Source organism: Oculina patagonica, chromosome 12 (genome assembly GCF_052425735.1).
Source record: "Oculina patagonica isolate OP01 chromosome 12, crgOcupat, whole genome shotgun sequence".
NCBI classification, from domain to species: domain Eukaryota; kingdom Metazoa; phylum Cnidaria; class Anthozoa; order Scleractinia; family Oculinidae; genus Oculina; species Oculina patagonica.
Genome location: NC_135769.1, coordinates 7,231,925 through 7,253,998, shown reverse-complemented (window position 1 = coordinate 7,253,998; position 22,074 = coordinate 7,231,925). Strand labels below are relative to the sequence as shown.

At 39.1% G+C, this 22,074-nt stretch overlaps 3 protein-coding genes and 1 long non-coding RNA gene across 6 annotated transcripts; 1 reads left to right on the top strand and 3 right to left on the bottom strand.

Annotated features, from left to right (window-relative positions):
• Positions 1–806: 806 nt before the first annotated feature.
• Positions 807–2,615, bottom strand: LOC144632138 (uncharacterized). The gene is made up of 3 exons (XR_013566862.1): positions 1,751–2,615; positions 1,541–1,637; positions 807–1,253 (listed from the first exon to the last, which is right to left on the bottom strand). It is a non-coding gene; the product is annotated as an uncharacterized LOC144632138 (long non-coding RNA).
• A 1,827-nt stretch (positions 2,616–4,442) lies between these two features.
• Positions 4,443–5,515, bottom strand: LOC144631448 (uncharacterized). The gene is made up of 3 exons (XM_078489876.1): positions 5,409–5,515; positions 5,036–5,334; positions 4,443–4,519 (listed from the first exon to the last, which is right to left on the bottom strand). The coding sequence occupies exons 1-3, from the start codon at positions 5,489–5,491 to the stop codon at positions 4,491–4,493; spliced, it is 411 nt and encodes a 136-aa protein (XP_078346002.1). The 5' UTR covers positions 5,492–5,515; the 3' UTR covers positions 4,443–4,490.
• A 2,769-nt stretch (positions 5,516–8,284) lies between these two features.
• Positions 8,285–21,390, top strand: LOC144631974 (uncharacterized). Of its 3 annotated transcripts, none has more exons than XM_078490561.1 (6): positions 8,285–8,433; positions 9,057–9,214; positions 19,456–19,719; positions 20,110–20,227; positions 20,783–20,936; positions 21,186–21,390. In XM_078490561.1, exons 1-6 carry the CDS (start codon positions 8,319–8,321, stop codon positions 21,301–21,303), a joined length of 927 nt encoding a protein of 308 aa, XP_078346687.1. In that variant the 5' UTR covers positions 8,285–8,318; the 3' UTR covers positions 21,304–21,390. The 3 variants fall into 3 exon arrangements, with proteins under 3 accessions (XP_078346687.1, XP_078346690.1, XP_078346689.1); XM_078490564.1 differs by lacking the exon at positions 9,057–9,214 and adding an exon at positions 18,885–19,036 and having other exon boundaries at positions 8,300–8,433; XM_078490563.1 differs by lacking the exons at positions 8,285–8,433; positions 9,057–9,214 and adding exons at positions 18,101–18,258; positions 18,885–19,036.
• On the bottom strand, positions 12,426–15,403 carry LOC144633042 (E3 ubiquitin-protein ligase TRIM71-like). The gene has a single exon (XM_078491814.1). It carries the CDS (start codon positions 15,331–15,333, stop codon positions 13,123–13,125), a length of 2,211 nt encoding a protein of 736 aa, XP_078347940.1. The 5' UTR covers positions 15,334–15,403; the 3' UTR covers positions 12,426–13,122.
• Positions 21,391–22,074: the final 684 nt, after the last annotated feature.

The following is a 22,074-nucleotide window of genomic DNA, read 5'->3' as shown; positions in this document are numbered from 1 at the left end:
AATTACAAGCATGACGCCTACGCTGTCCTATTAGTGCTCAAATCGGGCTGTTGATAACCAATCACGTTCGAGAATTTTGTTTTAGTTTTGATTAACCCTGAAATCACTTTAGTTTGGTAGAATTGAAATGAAGTGAAGTTTGGGACCTAAGCCGCATCTTATTTTCACTCCCCTTTGTCCACTCACTCACTCACTACACATTGTGCTTAACCCGCATCTTCTCTTTAACTTCATTTCTCACTGTATGGGAAAATAAATAGTCTTCCGTTTCGGCCCTTTTCCGTAACATCATTGCAGTTTGGTCCAAAGTTGGTGAAATTTGGCACCTAACTCGCATCATCGATTCAAGTCCAGTGGCGGATCTAGACCTTCAGTTAAGTGGGTGGTCCGATCATCGAGAACCTAGAATAAGAAGGGGGGCCGCAAATCTTGAAAATATTTTTTCTCGGACCTAGGGGCCTTTGTTTGGCCTAAAAATAAGGTGGTGGGGAGCTAGTTAAGTCACTGAAGTCTCTATCTTGGGAAGTTTCGGTCATAGTAAGGTTTGGCACCTAATCTGGATGAAATGGAAACGAATGTTTCCAATCACAATACTTAACAAGGCACGACAAGCGAACTAGACAAATCGCCACCATAGTCGGAGGCAGCAACACGGTAGGGGCCATAACTCGAATGTTAACTTTTTGAAACTTTGTTTTGCTTATTAGGATATCCGGCGAAGTATCCGCGACGCTAGTGAGCGAGGCATGATATAACCGTGTGGAGGGTAACGCATTGTAAAAGGTTACAGATTCAAGACTGTAAAATAAAAAAAAAATCAAGTTTCTTTCTTTATTAACGGCTACGCCAGATGTAGCCCAAAAGATATCACGAGGAGCTTTCTCACGAGTTCACTTATTTCCGAAAGACTAAGGAGGACAGCACTGTCCTCTTCTGTTTCCAAGTCGCTGATTAATGGGAGATCTTCTCTATCAAATAAAAAGGTTGGAAGAGTAACATCATGAATGTGGGACTGGAAAAAATTTTCCAACTCTATTAGGTGAGACTCTAAAAACAGTAACTTCATTTTAATAAAACGTTTCTCCCTCTCGTCTTAGTGGGAATACTTTTCAGTTGGCGTCTACCATAGATGAAGCGAGGCCATGGTCAATGAGGGCTGCACTCAAGCCTGTTGTACTCGTCCACAGCAGTTCTGAGAGCCTTTGTGCATTGCGAAATTTGTTTGGAAAGCCTTTTGGCCAGAACATGGTCTTCTAAAGGAAAAAAAGCAAACGACACTTGTATCATTAACAAGAAAATAACCCTACAGAAAATAAACAGGCAAAGAACGTGATATAAAATGAATGAATCAAATGATTGATGATTCATTTGGTATAAAGAAATAACCCTAAAAAAATAACAATTGTGATATCTGAAACTTGTTGTTTATGGCTTGAATAAAGTTGGTTAGATATAAGGCACTGACATTATTACACTGAACTAATGTTAACACTGGCAATCAAAAGGTTATTGTCATTAATCTCAATAAACTAGTAACAACCTGTTCCAGCTAGCTTTTGAAGAAGCAAGTTCAGTTGAGCCTCTGTTTCTGTTTTTGTTTCCTTTGCTTCCTTCAAGTGGTCACATAGACGTTCTCCTGAAAAAGGTAGATAAATAACCGTTTTTAAAAGGAACCTTAAAACACATTCGACTGCTACTAATAAACTGTCCATGTCACAAAAGGTAGACAGATGGCAATAATAAGCATATCAATATTTGAAATAGACTTCTTTGCATAATGCATGAGAAAGTCTATTAAGGTATCTACTCGATTGGCTGCAGTCATCTACTTAGTCATTTTTCCTATTGGCCTAAAATATAACCACAGCCGTTCCATTACTTCACCATCACTAAGACCACCAAAGGCCTCCGGCCTTTTACCACTATAGCTGACCTACCAAAAGCAAGGAAGAAAGCAAAAAAGAAAGAAGTAACAAAAGAACAAGGAAAATAAATAAAAAATTAAATAAAAATAAGTAAAAATTTAAGATGAACTTCATGTCTGCAGCCAGCACCAACAGGGGCAGTCTCATCCAATTTTTTGGACTTAATTTTTGACCGTAGCTTGGAACTGATTGTACTCTACAAAATAAGAAGAAATAATAAAAGAAGTCCCTTTCCATAAAATAATCACCTGTAGAGGAAACTCATAGAAACAAATTAATATTCATTTTAATATTATATAATTTCCAATCCCTATAATTTGTATGTATGGCCATTTTCTGGAACAACACATTCTGAAAAAAATAAATATTCACTAAATAATGAGATATAAACATTGATAAATGATGACAATTAAAGACTAAGGCATGGTGATAGTTGTGCAACCTTGTATAAAGAAAAACTATTTCAAGATAGTCTGAATGATATTCATGCACTTCATAAAAATACATATTAATCTATAGTACTTTACACAATAATTAAATGAATTACAGCCCCTCCTCCTTTAATTACCCGGGCTTGGGACCGGCAAGAGTATGCACACGCTAAACAACAAAACTCTTGGCGGAGTTAACTGTAAAATTAGTCCACTTGAGATGACATAAGAATAATTAACTTACAAACAAAAAATTACAATGTATAAGTAAATGTAACCAATAAAATAATGTAAAATTTATCACTACCATTTGTACTCCAACAGCCCCATGGACTATACTGCAGTATGATTTTGAACATAAAAGTAAAACTACTGACCAGTGCTTTGAAAGATGACTTTTTGTTGTAAGAAATAAAAAATGAGTCGATTTTGCCTTGCTAAATAAACATTGTCTCTCCATGATTGGGTACTTTGCACTGGTAATACTTAGTAATACACTAGTAATATTTAGTTTCATACACAACCCCAGATGCATTGTGCTTTAAACCCCTATTGTGTTTAAATAAAGGTTATGATGATGATGACGATGACTGGTGCCAGCACTACATTTCCTTACACATCCAAACAAGGCATCAATGAAAATATACATATTTTGGGGGGTAAACAAGATGTATTATGGGATCGTGAAAAAAGCGAATTACATGAACACTTTGATGGAAACCAAATGAAAATACATGTACAGAATGATATAAATGAAGGATATCATGATAATACATGTAACCAACACAGTGGCTTAAAACACAGAACATAATAAAACCAAAATATTGTCTGAAAGATAAACATGTAAACTAACATATCCCATAATATTACAAGAAATTGAAGAAAACCTTGGGACAGCAGGACATTCATGTTCTTCACCAAAGGAACTGCTGAAATTGGAGAGATAGCTCATGATGCTGTTCAAAAAACTTAACTCTCCAAAGCAATTTCACCAACAATAATTCTGTAAGCATCTTTGACCTGCAAACAATAGAGCATCAATTAAAGTGGATCTTACATACAACAACAAAAAACAATTGACCATTGCAGCACAAATAAAGATTTTTTCTAAAGGTATATCATCATTATAAAATTATCATTATAATACCGGTACTTGAAAACACATAAAAAATGTTAAAAATATTGCATTACTGACTTACATAAGCTTTAGAAAGTGATGGTGCCAGCCACCAGAGTGCGTCATAAATATATTGTGATACCTTGCACTCCAGAAAGAGAAAAAGGAAGCACTCATCAAACCTCGATCAAAGGCAACTTGAGGCTGCTTGGGAGAGGATGGCCAGAAGCCATTTCTAACCAGGGTGACAGCTTCTGGCTAATGCATGGTTGTAACACTTGACTATCAAATAACACACTGTCCTGCAAAAGGGAAGTGTTTAAGACGTTGAACATTATAGGCATTAATGCAGAAAATAGTGCCTCAATAATCAATAAAAATAATAATAATAATAATAATAATAATAATAATAATAATAATAAAATGTAATCACTTCAGACCATTTCCATAGAAAGCAATATATCGCACACTAAGTATATTATGGGAAATCAAATCATACTCCGGCATTGAGAGGGTATATTATAGGGGGTCATCAGTCCGCAGACTGCAATTTTTTTTCTTCATAGACTGCCAATTTCTTTTATTTTCTGCTCAGACCGAAAAACGCCATAAATTTCTTGACTGTAGACTGCCAGAAAAGAAAGAATGCGCCTGCAGACTGACGCTCAAAATAGACTAAAACCGCCAGATTGCCAGAGTATAATAGACCCTCCTTTGAAAACCAAATCACATCAAGACTAAAAAAGGCCATTAAAATAGTTTAAAGTAAAGTCTATACAGTAGTGGCGCTACTATTGTTTTAAGGGCCCACTCCTATGTGGGCAAGTCTCTAATGGCAGGCCCTTTTGTTATAAAAGCACAAGAGCTGATCAGTTTTTAGCTATGATGTAACAATGTAAGAACAGGTTACCAAGTAGTTTACTGTATTAACTATTTTTTCCTTACCAGTAACACCTATTGCTGTAATTTCAGATATATCCATGATCAGCATTGTGGGATGTCCACCAGACACAATCATTAAATGTGTAAGGACGGTATCTGCCATCCTGAACAAAAACAGGAAAAATGAATAAATCACACCATGTTCAAGAGCAGTACAAGTAGCCTTGTAGTCCCAGGCAACTGCAAGGCTACTTTGTATTAAGATCCGACCTCCGAAGCAAGGTATTGAGAGATAACAGAGAACTTCATCTCCCTGAACTAAAACTCTATGGGCCAGTCCACATTCATGTACGCTGCTGCCGAAGGAATGGAATGACTTCCCAAAGAACTATCGAAACTGCAGTAGTCTGAAAACTTTTAAAACTAAACTTTCTTAATTTTTGTAGTGATTTAGACAAGACTGACCATAAATGTAGTGTTTAGATGTTCTTCTCCGTTATATTTGCCAATGAGAAAATGTAATTTAGGGTTTTTTATCAAAATAGTGAAGACTGAAACTAAGCTATTTCATGTATTATGCTTGGCACTTGTTATTATTTTAACAAGTAATGAACCTGGCTTAAAGCAAAAATGTTATAGGCCTATTTTAATTATGCAGTGGAAGGGTACAAAGCACAAACCTTCCAAATTACTGGATGGTGTAGGGATCCTCCAGCATGAACAGTTTCTGTGTTCTTCACATAAACTGCCCAGGGCCACGGAAGCATCCTTCCCAAAAGGGCTGAAACAAGTTCTTGCCTGACATAAAGCCAAGAAGCAGCAAGTCTTGCCTTTCTGTCGCGGTAGGCCTTGAGCTTTAATTGATCTTAGACGAACTCTCCGAAACTTCCGTTTCTTCTTGGTAGAATCTTCTTGTAAATCAGACCACGTTTCGTCGTCGACAAAATTCTCATCTGCAATACTGGCAACATCATCTAAACTAGATGTCACAGAAGAGGTTGACAGCGAAGCCTGCTGTTGAAGAGGCACAGCATAACGAAAAGGAACACTTACCATTGTCCTTTTTCCTGCTTTACCTCCTTTACAATGGAAACAGTTACCTTCTTTTTAGCTCGAAAATCACGTCGAGGAGGCATAAATGTCCGGAAAGGAAAAATTTCTTGTGGAGAAATAGTCGACTTAGAAACCTGGCCTCTTCAAATTCTCGATAGGTGAATAGGGCCTACTTTATCCGTTTGCATGCGGTAATTTGATGATAATTCGATTCGCTTATATGCGGTTGATTAAGCGCGAATCGGGTGTTGCTTGTTGGATTGCCTGTATCCATTGTGATTGGCCAGAATGATAACTATGGTTTTGGTTTACATTATTCAATCGAAAATCGCTTTAAACAAATAAATGGAAAATAAGTTTGTAAACTTACCATTATGACGATATCGTGACGATTAGCGATCAGTCCTGATAATGAATGCATCACACCATATAACTAGAGAAAGGAAAAACAAAGTCAGCAAAACAAGCTGTGTCTAATGGACGTTTGAACTGTTGTTGCATAGAGCTGCATAGAGCCAGTTTATATGAAGAAAAATCGGTCCTAGTAGGAAAAGGTACCCCCTCAGCCTCATCCCCTCCGCACCCCTCCCCCCTCTTCTTCCCCCGAGCCATGTCTGTTAAAAGTTGTCCCTGCTAACCGGGCCAAAAGTTTGCCCTCCTGGTGTCGCGCATGCTATATATTGCCCGTCGTGTCCCTGGTATGCCAGGCAACAATCAAGTCACAATGCTCTCATAAAATTATACTGTTTTCATAAAATAATAAAGGCTCATCCCCCCTCTCTGACCTTCAAAGCGAGTGACCGTTCACCAAGGGGACCACCCCACCCTCGGGCCAACTGTAAACAGTTCGCTTCTATTTATAAAGAGATGTACGAAATACTTGCTATGGAAGATGACCTTCCTAAAAAACTTTTCTCCATGGAAATTAACAAGACTTTAGGGTTAACTGTGCGTAATTTTCGTTTGAAACCTGTAGAGGGTGGAGCCCTCAAAAACGTTTGCCACAGGTCACGAATCCCTTTTTTTTTGGGGGGGGGGGGGGTAAGAGGGTCCCAGAACCCTGAAGCCCTAAGGCTTTAAACGCATTTGGGACCCTGTTAATTTTGTCATTCAACAATATGCGGATAGTTTGGTCTTCTTCAGTTTACGTCAGGGTGCATTCTATTACAACTATAAGCTGGATACTTCAAGAGGTTCAAAGAAGAGTAATTCTTAATTTTAATACGTACCATGAAAGACCAGCAAGAGTTCCATAGTGTACAAACTCGATGTTTGATGTTTGTTGCACGCTGGAAATTGCAGACTTTCCTTATCCTCTGGTTATGCCTAACAAAGGAAAAAACAGAAATTAATTTCAAATCAAATGACTATAAGATGGGTCAGCTTAGAAATAACACGTCTTATTAATGATATCTGAGATCTGACTAGATCTGCAAAATTTACTGATAGCTGAGAAATAGCCGAAAATTTAACTGATAGCTGAAATTCCAGCACCCCATTCAGACCCTCCTAAACCACTCAAGATCCCTCTCTGTGCAGAGAACAACTATGTCCGTTTTTTGCGTAACAAGCCAACAAATTTTAAAAAGAAATTAAACTTCTCCTAAAAAGCAAGGCGATTTCAAATGATAAATCGCGATTTCCCCCCCCCCCCCCCGGCCCCGGCTACAAGTAAACCTTGGCTCAAAAATCAGCCTTAAACTATAGTGTTTACTATCCCAAATATTTTAACATCTGGAGTGTTAATATTAAGTTAGTCACGATCCGGTCATGAAATAAAATATATATTTTTTCGTTTCATCTAAGAACATTCATCTTGGGCTCACGAGCAGTAATTCAGTTAGCGAGTGCATACAGCTTCAACGAAAAGCCACCAATATTTCCTCTCGAGCATGATAAAAAAATCTATAAAATAACGCGTATTGACCGAGTAAATAGTATTTTTAAAATTCCACCAACCTGAAAAGATTTTACGAAGACAAAACAGCCAAATTAAGACGAACCACGTGTATCTTGCATTTGCGCCATGTCGTCAGTTTAAGTTGGATATGTCGTTGTTTCGCTTCATTACTGGTCAGGAGGAACCTTCGCCTTCTCGTTATAACATTGTAGCATTCTGTTTTACAAACTTAGCGTTGCAAGGTTACTTTTTTACAGCGACATAAACGGTGCAACAAACGAAGGTGACGGCAAACTGAACTAAGCATGAATAATTATTTGCGTCCCATGTGCCCCTGAAATAATTTGCAATGTAAATTTGTAATACAGATCAAATGCGCGCCAGATAAGATGCAATCTCATTTCGATGTTTTTCTGGTTATTATTTTTTTCCCGATTGGCTTCATAAGATCTCTAAAAAATTCAGAATGTAGAAAAAAAAAAGAAAAAACGAAACTTTTTACAAAGAAAAAAATTGCAAAAAGACTCCATCACCTCTGCATTCCAATCAATGCTCAAAATTTGTTTACTAACAAAGACAATCTAGCTTATTGTTTTTATACTGCCATTTTACCTACATTTTAAACCCCCATGTGTTAGCTCCACATTATTATCTCTTCCATGGTTACAAAATATCTGAAATATAAATAAATAATAAACTCTAGGGATGTCTCCGCTATTCGGCCATCCGACAATGTGCAGAACGAGAAAAATTTCCCTGTGTGTTTTTGAATTTTTCTGACATTCGCCGAGATAAGAAAACGTACTCCTTCGTTGACCACTGTTAACTGCTACAACATCAAATTTTTCAAATAAATCTTCAAGCATTTCTTGGCTCTTCATATTCATTTATTGGAGACACAATCCTTGCTCGCGCAGATGGAAAGTCAGTGCGCGCGGTAGAATGTCCATCGACGACATTTTCAACTATTGCGTCAGGTTTTTTCTTCAGACTGAAACAGTCGCGACACGATGGAAATCGTATCATTCGACAAGGGAAAAATGAAAACGTTTGTACTCATATGCTTTCTCGTTACCAGCGCAACTTGCCATACGGCTGCTTGCAGCAATAACATCAACAAGGAAGGTAAGATTTATTTTCTGTTTTGTTTTTCTATATCTACGTTTCGGGCTGGAAAAAAACATTTTGACGCCCGATCAGCTGCAAACATTTGTAGCAAACAAGACGCGGAGAGAAAGATTTTGAGCAGACTAATTTCCTAGTTGATTTCTTAATTCTTTACGCAAAATTAAGCTGCTAAGTTTAAATCATCTTGAGATGTTCATAAAGTTGATGAACGTTAGGTCTCACTTTCAAAATTCTTCAAACTTGGCTTCACGGCATTTTGTTTCTTTTCATCTGTTCTTGTTGCTATGGATATTTTTAATAGCCTCTGACATTTGCGCGCGCTGCACAATTGAAATTACATCACTTTGTGGTTTGATCCATTTTCTGCGCGTTCTCAATCAAATAGAAACCTTCACCTGAAAAAAAAATACGATAATAAGAGATAAAATGAAATTTCAATGTTACGCTATACCGTTCAATTATTTCGAATGTTAAAATTGTTGTCAAAGAAGGCTGCGATTTTATAAAACACACAAATTTGCACGCCATGCGGACCTAGCTTTATTTCCCGCCCGTTTGGGAAGTGACTTCGATCTTTCCACCCGACTCACAATTTTTATTTATACTTTTTTTTTCTAAAGGAGTGTTTAAGAGGATTACGATCGATGATGATCTAAGCCAACAGGTCCCTGGAGTCATTGAAATAAATTTGTCTTCGATCAATGTAATGGTCACGCTGAAGATGAATCCAGCAGAGAACACAACAAATGTCTCGGCAAGATATCTTTTTAAACGTCAAGTAAGTATAGTCTATGTGGTTCAGTTCTATCGATTTATTATAACTTTCAAGTACGCGCAAGAACCTCATTTTGCAGAACGGCCCCCTTAATTCAAGTTTATTCTCTGAAATTAGTTTCTCTAGAACGAAAGATATTATTAACATATTTATAATTGATCTTATTTTTACGTTGGTATTTAAGACATTATTCGGTCCGTATTTTACAGAAGGTTCCTTGAACTCTATTCAAACGGAAGAATAGCAAAATTGATTTACTTTTTACTCTAAAAAAGCGTGAAGCTAAGATTATAACGAGCGAAACTGTTAGCCCAAACTTTTTTGTTTGAAAAGTACTTTAGACTAATCATTTAGGGTTCGTAAATGGAATCCAGTGTATTTATTCTTTATTATATTTAATTCCACAGAAAAAATCCAATATCGAGGAGAAAAAGCTTGACGTCGTACCGCAACAATTCTTCAAGAAGACGTTTCTACCGGAAATCAACTTCACAGCTCATCTTCCTCGACTACTACTGTTCAAAATACCTCACATACCCATCCAATCAGCTCAAAACTTGACAAACGATCATCTGCTTGGAAAAATGAAACTTGCCGTGTGGAATCATTTCTGAAGAGGATCACAACCTCAGTTACCCACAAGCAACAGTCTCCGCTATTTGATGATGTAAGTAGGTGATTTATTCTAGTTTTACCCAGTTATACGAGCCATAATGATGTTACATTGTTTTTGTAATTCATCTTTTAGATTCCCCCCCCCCCCCTCCCCCGGTGCCCCAAGAAAAATGCATGACTAGTTTCACCGGCCCTATCCCCACTCAGGTTTTTTTTTGTACTTTTACAAGGTAAAATCCTTGGAAAAAGAAAAGAAATTTTTATTCCGCTCCATCCCCTAACCCTCAAACATCAAAACTCGGTCAGAAAACAAACAATCTCAGAGATCAAGATCGATGGATCAATCGATCAATCAATCAATCAATCAATCATTATCGTCGTTGCAGGTTTTAGCAGGAACTCCGTTCAGTGCAAAGGTTTTGGAAAGAGCGGATCTGTCCCGTTCACGAACACGGACGCGAACACGCATCGTTACCATGGTTATCGGAAATGCAACAGAAAACGGTGAGCTTTAGTTTCAGAGTGGGAGGCGCGGTGGCCTAGCGCGCTGGATGGACTCCGAAACGAGCGGTCCGGGGTCGAGCGCTGGCTGGGGTCACTGTGTTGTATTCTTGGGCAAGACAATTTACTCTCATAGTGCCTCTCTCCACCCAGCTGTTTAAATGGGTACTGGTGAATTAATGCTGGGGGTAACCCTGCGATGGACTAGCATCCCATCCAGGGGCAAGTAGAAATACTTCTGGTCGCTTTGATAATGCTACAGAAAACGGGATAAGCTCCTGCCGTACGGGTTACTTTGCTTTACCCAGACTTTATCCGTTTATAGGAATCCTAATAACTCTCAGCTCCTCTCAGCTGGGAATGCACATTGTGGTCAATGTGGTTTTTGAAGTGTCGTAGAGGCACAAGTATGAATAAAAACTCGATCGAAGCCGGAAACGAGCAAGCTCTGCTAAGAACGAAAAGCCACGCCTAAGACAAGCCATGTTTAGTTTGGGATTTGCTCCCAAATTGTTGAAAGCAAAGGAGTTAAAATATTGTTAGCAGAAAGTATTATTTTGCAGATTGAAGATCAAATGGCAAAAGGAGCGCGAGAAAGAAATCCAACTTGGCCGTGAGCGCTTGGCACGCCGGGGAAAACCGGAACGGCGACCAAAAAACAAACCAACCGTTGCCGACGTCTGTGAATGGAACCTTATGCTTGGATATACTGTAATTTGAGGAATAGATAAATTTTGTGTTAAGCGTTTGAAATAAAATTCTTTAAGAAGAGTGTAGCTTTGCCTTTGCGGATCGTAATTATTAACGCCCTAGTTTTTATGAAAAGGAAACAGGGAAACGAGTTCTCTTGCTCAAACCTCCACTTAACTTAATGTCAATTCGATGAGCGATTTTGGGCTGTCACACGATGCCTGTTGCGAGTCTGTTCCAGGGTGTTTCCTGACCCCACCTACTGTAAGAAAACTCTCTGTAAGACGGACACCTCTCTAAGACGGACAACGGACACTTTGAAACCGCCAACGGACAGGCACTAAAAGTTATTTTTTCGTGAATAATACTTCAAAACTTGTTATCGACATATAGCATAGCAGGTCAGCGCCTTTAGAACACCAAATTTACCAAAAACAATCCGCTAAAACGCATTACTTCTCTGCTTGAATCGAACTTGTAGATTTAGTTTTCTACTTACTTACAGTATCACCGTTTGTTATTAACAAACAAGTTGAATCTCTGATATTATTTTTGTTCCACTTTATAGGTTTTGCTAACGTAAGTGACTAAAACAGACGTGTATTCGTTGTGCATAGCCGTTTAGCTTTATCGTCTCAAAATTTCTGGTGTCACCGCCGTTACCTCGACTCTCTATAAGGCGGACACCTCTATAAGACGGACAGTTGGGGCCGGTCCCGACGGTGTCCGTCTTAGAGAGAGTTGACTGTACACCGAAAGTATATTAGCCTGCGAACAGGACCCTCAGTGCATAGCCTGTATAAAGAAAAAAAAATCGCCAAGCCGAGCGCGGTCTGGGTAGGAGGATCTCGCAGACCGAGGCGCGCTCGTCTTTGACCGTCTATCAGATTATCCAATCGGCTCACTTCGCTAGCTGATTATTTTCGCCGATGCATACACCCCACTACGAATCCCGGTCGCCTGACATGACGTGCAGAGAACCCGTGCTGGGTCAAACTTTAGAGGGTTGTTTGGGTTTATCGCGGGAAAAAGGACCCTGAAAACACTTTTTTTCTTGCATAAAACAATTGATTTAAGGTTGTTTTGCGAACGCAACTACGACCCAGGGAACGGTACACTTTCTTTTCAAAAATTGACTTGTTTTGTGATTTCACAGAGATCATTCCAATTATTGCTAACAAGTAGCCTTTGCTATACTTTAATCACTTTGTTGAATATGGAACGCAAATGAAAAACTACAGTTTATTGTTTATAAAATGGCGCCATTTAGGCTGATTTTATTTTTAACTATTGCTTTAAAAAAATAAAAAATATTGCCATTACCTTGTTAATAAAATATTTACAATTGTTTTCAGTTAAAATAAAAGATTTATAAATTTATAAATGTTGCCAACAATAGGATGTTTTGCCAGGGAACGATCGTTTTGTCGTAGTGATCAGTGTTTATTTTTACTCTCTTTTTTGCAACGTTAATTTTGACCTACGAAGATGGAATCACATAACAAATAATATAGCAAGGCTGTTACTATATGAAAAGTAGACTTTGCGAGACACCATTGAATACGACTAAAACCGACAAAGTTGGGTTGCAACCGTGGACAGCTGTTTCGGGAATAAGATGTAGACCGCTATTTTATATTTTTGTTTTCTGCCTGCATGGTAAAATGTAAGGAAAATTTCAAAAAGGCAAACGACGACGCGAGAAGAAACGACAACAAACTAGCAAAACAATTGGCAAACGCACGTGCGAGAAAAGGAAAATTACGAAGAAAATTCCTACTTCTCCACAAACCTTCCCAGAGAGTGGCAGACTTTTCAACATAAAGAAAACTTTAAGACGCAAGTTTTGGGGGGCGCGTAGACGAAATACGCGCGAGGGGAAATTCCATTTGACTCTCTGCCGAGCGTCCAATCCAATCCAATTCATCTAATCGATTCCTTTCTATTTATTTGGACAAGATATTACCGTAGCAAGTTACTAAAACCTGCGAGAGCAGAAAAAGAGGAGGCTTTCACAGGCTACAGAAACTAATGAGTTCTCATACTAAGTAACGTTACTAATTTTTTACCGGGTTAGGAAACTTGACCGAGGCTCAGTTAAAACCTTATTGAGCATTTGTAGCTTTTTGGAGAACTTCAATAGAGCCTTTCTTTACATCAGAAACCAGGACGTCGCCATTTTCAGTTACAGCAACAGCGCAAAAACAACTGTCAAAGTCAAGGGCTAACCAGCTAACCAATTTTCCATCAAGCGTGAAGACTCGAACTCTACTGCAGTTTACAGCGTCTTCAGTGTCGCACACGACCAACTGGTTAAACTTGTCGATAGCAAGACCAGCAGGGCTGGTAAACTGTCCGACATCATATAATGGCACCCCTTCTTCATTGAACACCTTTACACAGTCAGCCATGCGATATGACACGAAATACTTCTTCTGATGGTGAACAGCAAACCACGGGAATGCGTCATAGTATGGCACTCTGACTGACTGCAACAATTCTGTCCCGTCAGGGGAGAGGACCTTGACTGATATGTCACCCGAGTCACACACTATTATTTTGCCATCAGCCCTAACAGACACACTGCATGGATTTATCACGTGCTTAATCATGTGCATAATGAACTGTCCATCCTCAGTAAATACGGAGATTTTACTTGAGTCGTGCGACTCTTCAGCAACGACAATGACATTACAAAATTTCGTGAATGCCACCGATCGTGGTTTTCGTTTTGGACCCATGTCCACTGTAGTTCTTATGTACTTCAAACCTGAGTCAAACAACAGCACTTTCTTGCTATCATAATCAGCCACAGCAACGTTCCCAGTTTTTTTGTTTTGGGCAATGCTACAAGGAAAACTTAACTTATCGTGCCCAAGAAACTGCTTTGAAACTGATTTATGTGGTGTTACTTGAACTCTCCAGGGACTACCGTTCAGCGGCATTCCCTTTGTCTCGATCCTTATGTCATGTTGGCCAATGCATTTTGGCTTGTAGCGCACGTTGTAACTTCCGTCTTTAAAATCTTTAATGTTATTTTCCTCCTCCTCTCCTGATGGGGAGCGGATCTTCACGGTCACTTGATCTTTTTTATTATAACACCGATTTCCGTCTGAATCTCTTGTCGTGACTGTAAAGTTCGTTTCGGTACCTGATTTAATTGTCTCCGAACCTTTTCTTTCAGCTACCGATCGCAAAGGATCTGTGAGACTTGCACTGACAACTTGACCCGGGCCCGAAAGTTTTAAAGCATTTAGGACTTGTTTAGTTTCTTTATTTAGAATATAACTGAAGTGATGAGGCCTGTAAATTTTTGTCTGTGATGCACTCAGAAGTTCTTCAAAGTGACCATTTACAGTTTCCCCTGCTTGTAGAATTTCAGAGGCGTTGCTTCTTTGTAAGATACCTTCTCCGCATTCTACAAAACCATTCAACTGGGAAACGATTAACTGAAAGTTTTCCAGACGTGTGGCGTGATTTCGTCGTTGCGCTTGATTAGCTCGACCTAACTTCGTCTTCAAAGCCGTTTCATGTTCCCTCAAGATTCTCACAAATTCGTCCACAGTTGCTGTGATTTTATTGTGAACTGCACGCGTTTCGTCGTCACTTTCCTTCATTAGCTCGGTTTGAGTGTATATTTTTCTTTCAACAACATCGACTTGTGCCTTTGCTTTGTCTACGACCTCCGTAATTTGAATCTTTCGTTCTTCAGCGGCTTGTTGAATGTCCACCATAGTGTGTCGATTGTGATTTACAAATCCACACTTCATGCAAATACAGGCCTTGCAATCTTCACAAAAATATTCCAATGCTTCGTTTTGGTGATATTTCTCTGCACACATGACCGGCCGTTGGATCAACTCTTCGACGTCTTGTGCTTGCAACTTCTCGATCAAAACATTGCGGTGACCTCTTGTGGTCTTCAATCGCTGATGCGCTTCAAGGCAAGCTGAACAAAGAAAGCTCTGACAAACAAAACAGTAGCAAGTAACGGTGTTGTTCTCTTCACAACTACTGCATCTCTGAGCCTCTGGGTTGCCATCTTTTAGAGCTAGAATATCCACTAATCGGTTGAGATGAAATGATGTGGGCAAACCAAGGAATGTGTCTCCTTCGGGGATTTGGAAGAGAGCCAGACAAACTGGGCATTTGATCGTCGTTTGTAGTTGTCTTCTTGCGAAGCCTGCCAGTTTGTCGAGGCAGTGTAAACAGAACGAATGCAAGCATGGTAGTGTCTTGGGCTCGTTGACTGTTTCTAGGCACAACGGGCATTCAGCTTCCTTTCTGAGATTTTTAAACAGTTGTTGAACATCCATGTTGAATGCGTCTAGAGACCCCCGTGTTTCCAGAGCCCTTCGTTTGTCGTGCCAAGGCCCTGACGGCTCAGAGACGCAAAAGGGGCTTGGGACGAAAATGGAGTGGAACACAGTTGATTGAGGGCGTTTACCATTTACAAGAAATTTCGGAAAATTTTCGTTGGAAATTTCCAATCGGAAAGAGCGCGTTCCATTAGACGGGTCTCATTCGTTTACAGGCTCCTCTCTGTTCAGTTTCTGATAGTCCCTTCGAATCGTCCGCGAAAGATGTTTATACTCATGTTGATGATGTATGAAGTCATTAAGTTCTTTAATAGTTGGCGAGGAAAGTCTGATAAATTCAAAAGATGATGCTTGCAGCGGCTACAACTTTCATGAGACGCTACCTGTGCCACACTAGTAATGCTATGTTGAATGTTCTTTGTCTTCTTTGCCAGCATATTCGATCGCTGAATTTAATATACTTGCTTTGCCCAAAGAATGCTTGGCTTCAGTCACAAATTTCACCAACCATTTATTGTGATGCAGTAAATTCTGTTAATCTGCTGCAAATACCTGAGTAGAGCTGGAGCACTCCATTAAACTCTGAAAACTCACCTGTGAAGAACTTACATAAGACTGACAGACCCTCCATTTTAGTTGAGGAGCCAAGCCGGCTGTGAAAAAAAGCTTGGGACTAGTAAGAAAGACGAGAAATCTGTAAAATGAACACGAATTTCTATTGGGAAGTTTCCGGTGAAACGAATCGAAAAGTCGTGTGCCATTTACATCCCACCCGGAATTTCCGGAAATTTTTTCTAAACGGTCAGTAAACTACCTAAATCCCGATCACTCGAACCTTCAAGGGAAATTGATATGGGTTCGAGTTATCTGCTAATTTCCTGAGTTTGAGTCATGTCTAGGGCTTTCCACAAGTTGCTCGAGATTTCCCAAAAAGTTGCCCGTAATTTCTCAAAAAGTTGCTCCAAAAATCCGAATAAGTTGCTTCTGATAATAAAAGTTGCTCGAAAGTTGCTCCAAACATCTAAAACGCATCTTCTAATCAAGAGCATTTCCCTAAATATATAATAATTTCCCTTTAAGGGTAAATTTCTAAGCCATTTTTATGCAATTTTTCAGCAAAAGAAGTATCTAAATAACGGGAAAATTTGTTAAATAACAAAGATTTCTTAACTGAGAAAAATCGTGAAGATATCGATGACGTCATGTTTGCTGACGAGTTTGTAACGTTTTAATGCAGAATGAGCCGAAAGTTTAAACGTCATTAGATGTTCCTCGAAAGTCTTCGGCAAACTTCGTTAATCTTCGGAAACGTTCGTATTGACTTTGAACAACACTCGGTTAATCTTCGGTGATCTTCGGTCTGGAAATTTCTCAAATTGCAACAAGTTGCTCAAAAGGAAAAAAGTTGCTCGAAGGGAAAAAAAGTTGTTCGAATCATGAACAGTTGCCAAAAAGTTGCCGAGCAACTTGTGGAAAGCCCCAGTTATGTCTGAAAAGCCTTGAATGTCCTTAATTTGAGGTCAATAATATTTGTGTACAACAGTTTAAAGCCGAAACTCTTCAGAACATGCGTGTGTATTTGCGAACTAAGAAACAACAATTTACAGACACTTGTCAGGGCTTTTGACATTCATTCTAGAAAAAGCCCGCGATGGTATGACCCTTGTCATACCATCGACCAAGGAATGAAGATATTACTTGAAAGTATGCTCACATAAGGCTACCACTGATGGCTCTGAAGGATCTGTACCCAATAAGTTTTTGAAATCTTTCGAATTTCTGAAGAAGTCTCTCAGCTTCATCAAAGCCAACATCTAGGACTTGTCACTATTTCCCGGGTTGAAAATCAGGACACTTTTTGAATGAATATGCTTATATGTTTGGCACATCAGTTGAAGAAGCAACCATAGGGTTTCTTAGTGGACAGCAGATTTTTACACGCATCCAAAGTCATATTACAAACTACCAACGTCAAATCAGTGCAGTTTTCTTACCTCGCTCCAAATCCGCGAGACAACGAAATGTAAGACAAGATAACGCAATAGACAGGGCAGGCACTCTGTCTGAACCGTCTGTCTTGAAACCAGTCAATTTGAATTCATTGAAAGTCATAAAAAAGTTCCAAGCGAAAATAACGAGCCAACTAATTTAAGTAATGATGCCAGCTTACTACCAGAGCCTCCTAAGAATTAAAAGAAAGACAGTTTTTTCGCCAGTGACGACAGTGACTCTGATGAAGAGAGCACTGAGCATGATTCGTCCGACCATGGAAAAATAAGAACACTAACAAGTCGGATGACCAACTTCCTGCAGGCAGGAATGTCAAGTAGTAGTAACATGTCATCTAAATAAGCTCTATAACTTCCCTTATTGTACCGTTTCAGTATACAGATAAAAATTAACCCTATCGTCTTCAGAACATGTTTAGAGCAGTAAGAGCGCAGTAAGAATAAAGGCTTGAAAAACTAGTCTCGCAAGTCATCGAAATCACAACTTAGTTCAGTTGGTCGTACGTGAGCTCCACATTGTTTTCAGCGAAAAAATCAAGACACAATAAACTTAACAATGTCTTTTAATTGCGGTTATTCTCACCCGCTTTTCGATTGTCCTAAAAAGTGCAGGACGGGTTAGAACATTAAAAATTAAAAAAAATATTCAAGCATTTCTTGGCCTTTCATATTCTTCCATTGTCGACAAGATCCTTGCTCGCGCACGTGGCATACCAGCGCGCGCGGTAGAATGTCCATCGACGACATTTTCAATTATTGCGTCAGGTTTTTACTTCAGACTGAATTAGTCGCGACACGATGGGAATCGTATCTTTCGACAAGGGAAAAATGAAAACGTTTGTACTCATATGCTTTCTCGTTACTTTCGTAACTAGCCATTCGGTTACTTGCAGCAATATCATCAGCGGAGAAGGTAAGATTTATTTTCTGGTTTTTTTTTCTGTATCTACGTTTCGCGCTTAAAAAAGTTTGACGCCCGATCAGCTGCAAACATTTGTAGCAAACAAGACGCGGAGAGAAAACTTGTGAGCAGACTAATTTCCTAGTTGATTTTTTAATTCTTTACGCAAACTTAAGCTGCTAAGTTTAAATCATCTTGAGATGTTCATGAAGTTGATGAACGTCAGGTTTCATTTTCAAAATCCTTCAAACATGCCTTTAAGATATTTTGTTTATTTCATCTGTTCTTGTTGCTATGGATATTAGCCTCTGACATTTGCGCGCGCTTCACAATTCAGATTGCACCACTTTGTGCTTTGATCCGTTTTCTGCGCGTTCTCAATCAAATACAAACGGTCACCAGAAAAAAAAACCATTACAAAAAATAAAATGAAATTTCAATGCTACGCCATATCGCGCAATTTTTTTCGAATGTTAAAATTGTTGTGGAAGAAGACTGCGATTTTACACAAATGTGCACGCCATGCGGACCTAACTTTATTTCCCGCCCGTTTGGGAAGAGACTCGCGTCTCTCCATCCGACTCACAATTTTAATTTATACTTGTTTTTTTTTTTTTTTTTTTTTTTTTTTTCAAAAGGAGTGATTAAAAGGATCACGATCGATGATGATCTAAGCCAACAGAGCCCTGGAGTCATTGAAATAAATTTGTCTTCGATCAATGTAATGGTCACGCTGAAGGTGGCAGAGAACACTACAGACGTCTCGGCAAGATATCTTTTTAAACGTCAAGTAAGTATATGTTGTTCAGTTCTATCGATTTATTAAAACTTTCAAGTACGCGCGCAGTTAAAAAAAAAAAAAAAAATAAGTCAAATAAAAGACCTCATTTTACAGTACGGCCCTCATAACTCAAGTTTATTCTCCGAATTCTAACAAAAAAAATTATAAAAAAAATAAATATCGATCTTCTTTTTACGTCCGTATGTAAGACATTAATCGGTCCATAATTTACAAAGGGACCTCGAATTCTATTCAAATGTAAGAATAGCAAAATTGATTTACTTGCACAACAAAAAAAACATAAAAAACCCTAGCCCAAACTCTTACTATGCATTTTTTTGTTTGAAAAGTATTTGAGACTAATCATGCATTTAGGGTTCGTAAATGGAATCCAATTTATTTATTCTTTATTATATTTTATTCTGCAGAAAAAATCAAATATCGAGGAGAAAAAGCTAGACAGCTTACCGCAACAATTCTTCAAGAAGACGTCTTTACCGGAAATTAACTTCACAACTCATCTTCCTCGACAACTAAATACTGTTCAAAATACCTCACATATCCATCCAACCAGCTCAGAACAAGACAAACGATCATCTACTTGGAAAAATAAAACTTGCCGTGTGAAATCATTTCTAAAGAGGATCACAAACCCAGTTACCCACAAGCAACAGTCTCCGCTCGTTGATGATGTAAGTAGATGATTTATACTAGTCTTTCTCAGGTATACGAGATGATTCCGAGATTCCCCCCCCCCCCCCCCCCCCCCCCCCCCTTTTCTGCCCCCCCCCCCCCCCCTAAAACAAAAGAAAACACCCCCCCCCCACCCCAAACAAAAAAAATAAAATAAAATACAAAAAGTCAGTCAGTCAGTCAGTCAGTCAGTCAGTCAGTCAGTCAGTCAGTCAGTCAGTCAGTCAGTCAGTCATTTAGTCAGTCAGTCAGTCAGTCAGTCAGTCAGTCAGTCAGTCAGTCAGTCAGTCAGTCAGTCAGTCAGTCAGTCAGTCAGTCAGTCAATCAGTCAGTCAGTCAGTCAGTCAGTCGCGATCAGTCAATCAATACACTATTTACAATCGTTGCAGGTTCTAACAGGAGTTCCGTTTGGCGCAAAGGGTTTGGAAAGAGCGAATCTGTCACGTTCACGGACACGGACGCGAACAGGCATCGTTGCCACGGTTACCGGAAATGAAACGAAAAACGGTGAGTTTTAGCTTTAGAGTAGGAGACTCGGTGGCCTAATGCGCTGGACTCCATATCGACCGGTTCGGGTTCGAGCCCTGGCCGGAGTCATTGTATAGTGTTCTTAAGCAAGAAATATAAACTGGTACTGGAAAATTTAATGCTGGGAGAAAACCCTGTGATGGACTAGCATCCCATCTAGAGAATGTAGAAATACTCCGGGACGCCTAACGTTACAGAAACCGGAATAAGCTCCGGTGGTATGGGCCACTTGGCCGCAGACTTAACCGTTTTACTACCTTTGGCTTCATAGGAATCTAATACTCCTGTGGGAATGCACATTGTGGTCAATGTAGTCATTGAAGTGTCGTAAAGGCACAAGTATGAATAAAAACAAAAAACTCGATCGAAGCCGGAAACGGGTAAGCAGTGCCAAGATCGAGAAGCCTCGCCTAAGACAAGCCATGTTTGGTTTCGGATTTGCTCCCAATTAGTTAAAAACAAAGAAAGTTAAATATTATTAGCAGAAACTATCATGCACATTACTTACTCTATTTCTCTATTTTATCATTCTAGAATATTGGATAAAATTTAAGAATGTTACATCAAACTGGACGTGGGAGAGCGCACTGCACTTGGTGACACGAGTCTGCCTGGCCGCTTGTTGTGCGGTCGCTCTGTATTTTACCACAAAATGGTTCATTTGGTATAAACGAGTTATGACAGAAAAGTAAGGACATTGAAATAGACTTTTTTACACTTAAAATGTAAATAAAAAGATCTGCCCACACCTATTTTGAAATACGCGAGCTGATTATCAAAACATTCCTCCAATAATTAAAGATCTTGAAATGGTTTTCTCAATAGATCGCCAACAAAAAAGGAATGTAAGGGGCCAACGTAGCCTCATGTGCTTATGTCGTATAACTGACTTAATTCCTTCGCCATCTCAAACCCTTTTTTTTATTTTATTTTGCAGACTAAAGATCAAATGGCAAAAGGAGCGTGAGAAAGAAATCCAACTTGCCCGTGAGCGCTTGGCACGCCGGGGAAAACCGGAACGGCGACCAAAAAACAAACCAAACCGACGACGGTAAATGGAATCTTGTGCTCAAAGATACCGTAATTGCAGCAATAAATAATTTTTTGTTAAGTGTTTGAAATAAAATTTCTTATGAAAAGTACCGCTTTGACTTTGTCGTCATTGATTGTAGTTATAAACGCCCTTTTTCCCCTTCCCTACCCAAGTTTTTACGGTTAAGATTAACACTCAACCCCGGATTCGATTCCAACAGTTTGGTTTATTATACATTGGTGTCACCAGCTTGATTTTGATTGGCTATAAGCACGCAGCTAATTCTTGCTTGCTGTTTCTCTTACGTCGTACCTACAGACATTAGATTTTAGAAAAAAAATATACTATAACATATGTAGAAGTGACGTCATACCTACACTGAGACAATAGTTTTATGCGTGCAGAAGTGACGAAAGGTTGCAAGCTTATAAAAGTATATAAACAATAAAGTTGTTTACTTACAAGTTGACTGTTGTATATTGATCATTTTTTTGTGCGCGCTCTTGTCTTTACAAGTGCAGCTCAGGAATGTGCATAATAAAACAATTATTAGATTCGGTTTTCGCATGATAGCGATAATTATCAAGGCCTCAGTTTCTGTTATCCGTCTCAGCCTTCGGCTTTAGCAGATAACAGAAACTTTGGCCTTGATAATTATCGCTATCATGCTCAACCTCATCCAATAATTGTTAATAGTTGGGACATTGTGTCACGTGACGCTTTTTACCCAATCGCGCGCGAGCGAAAACATCTGATGGATTCAATCCATTATTCATTATTTATACTCCATTAT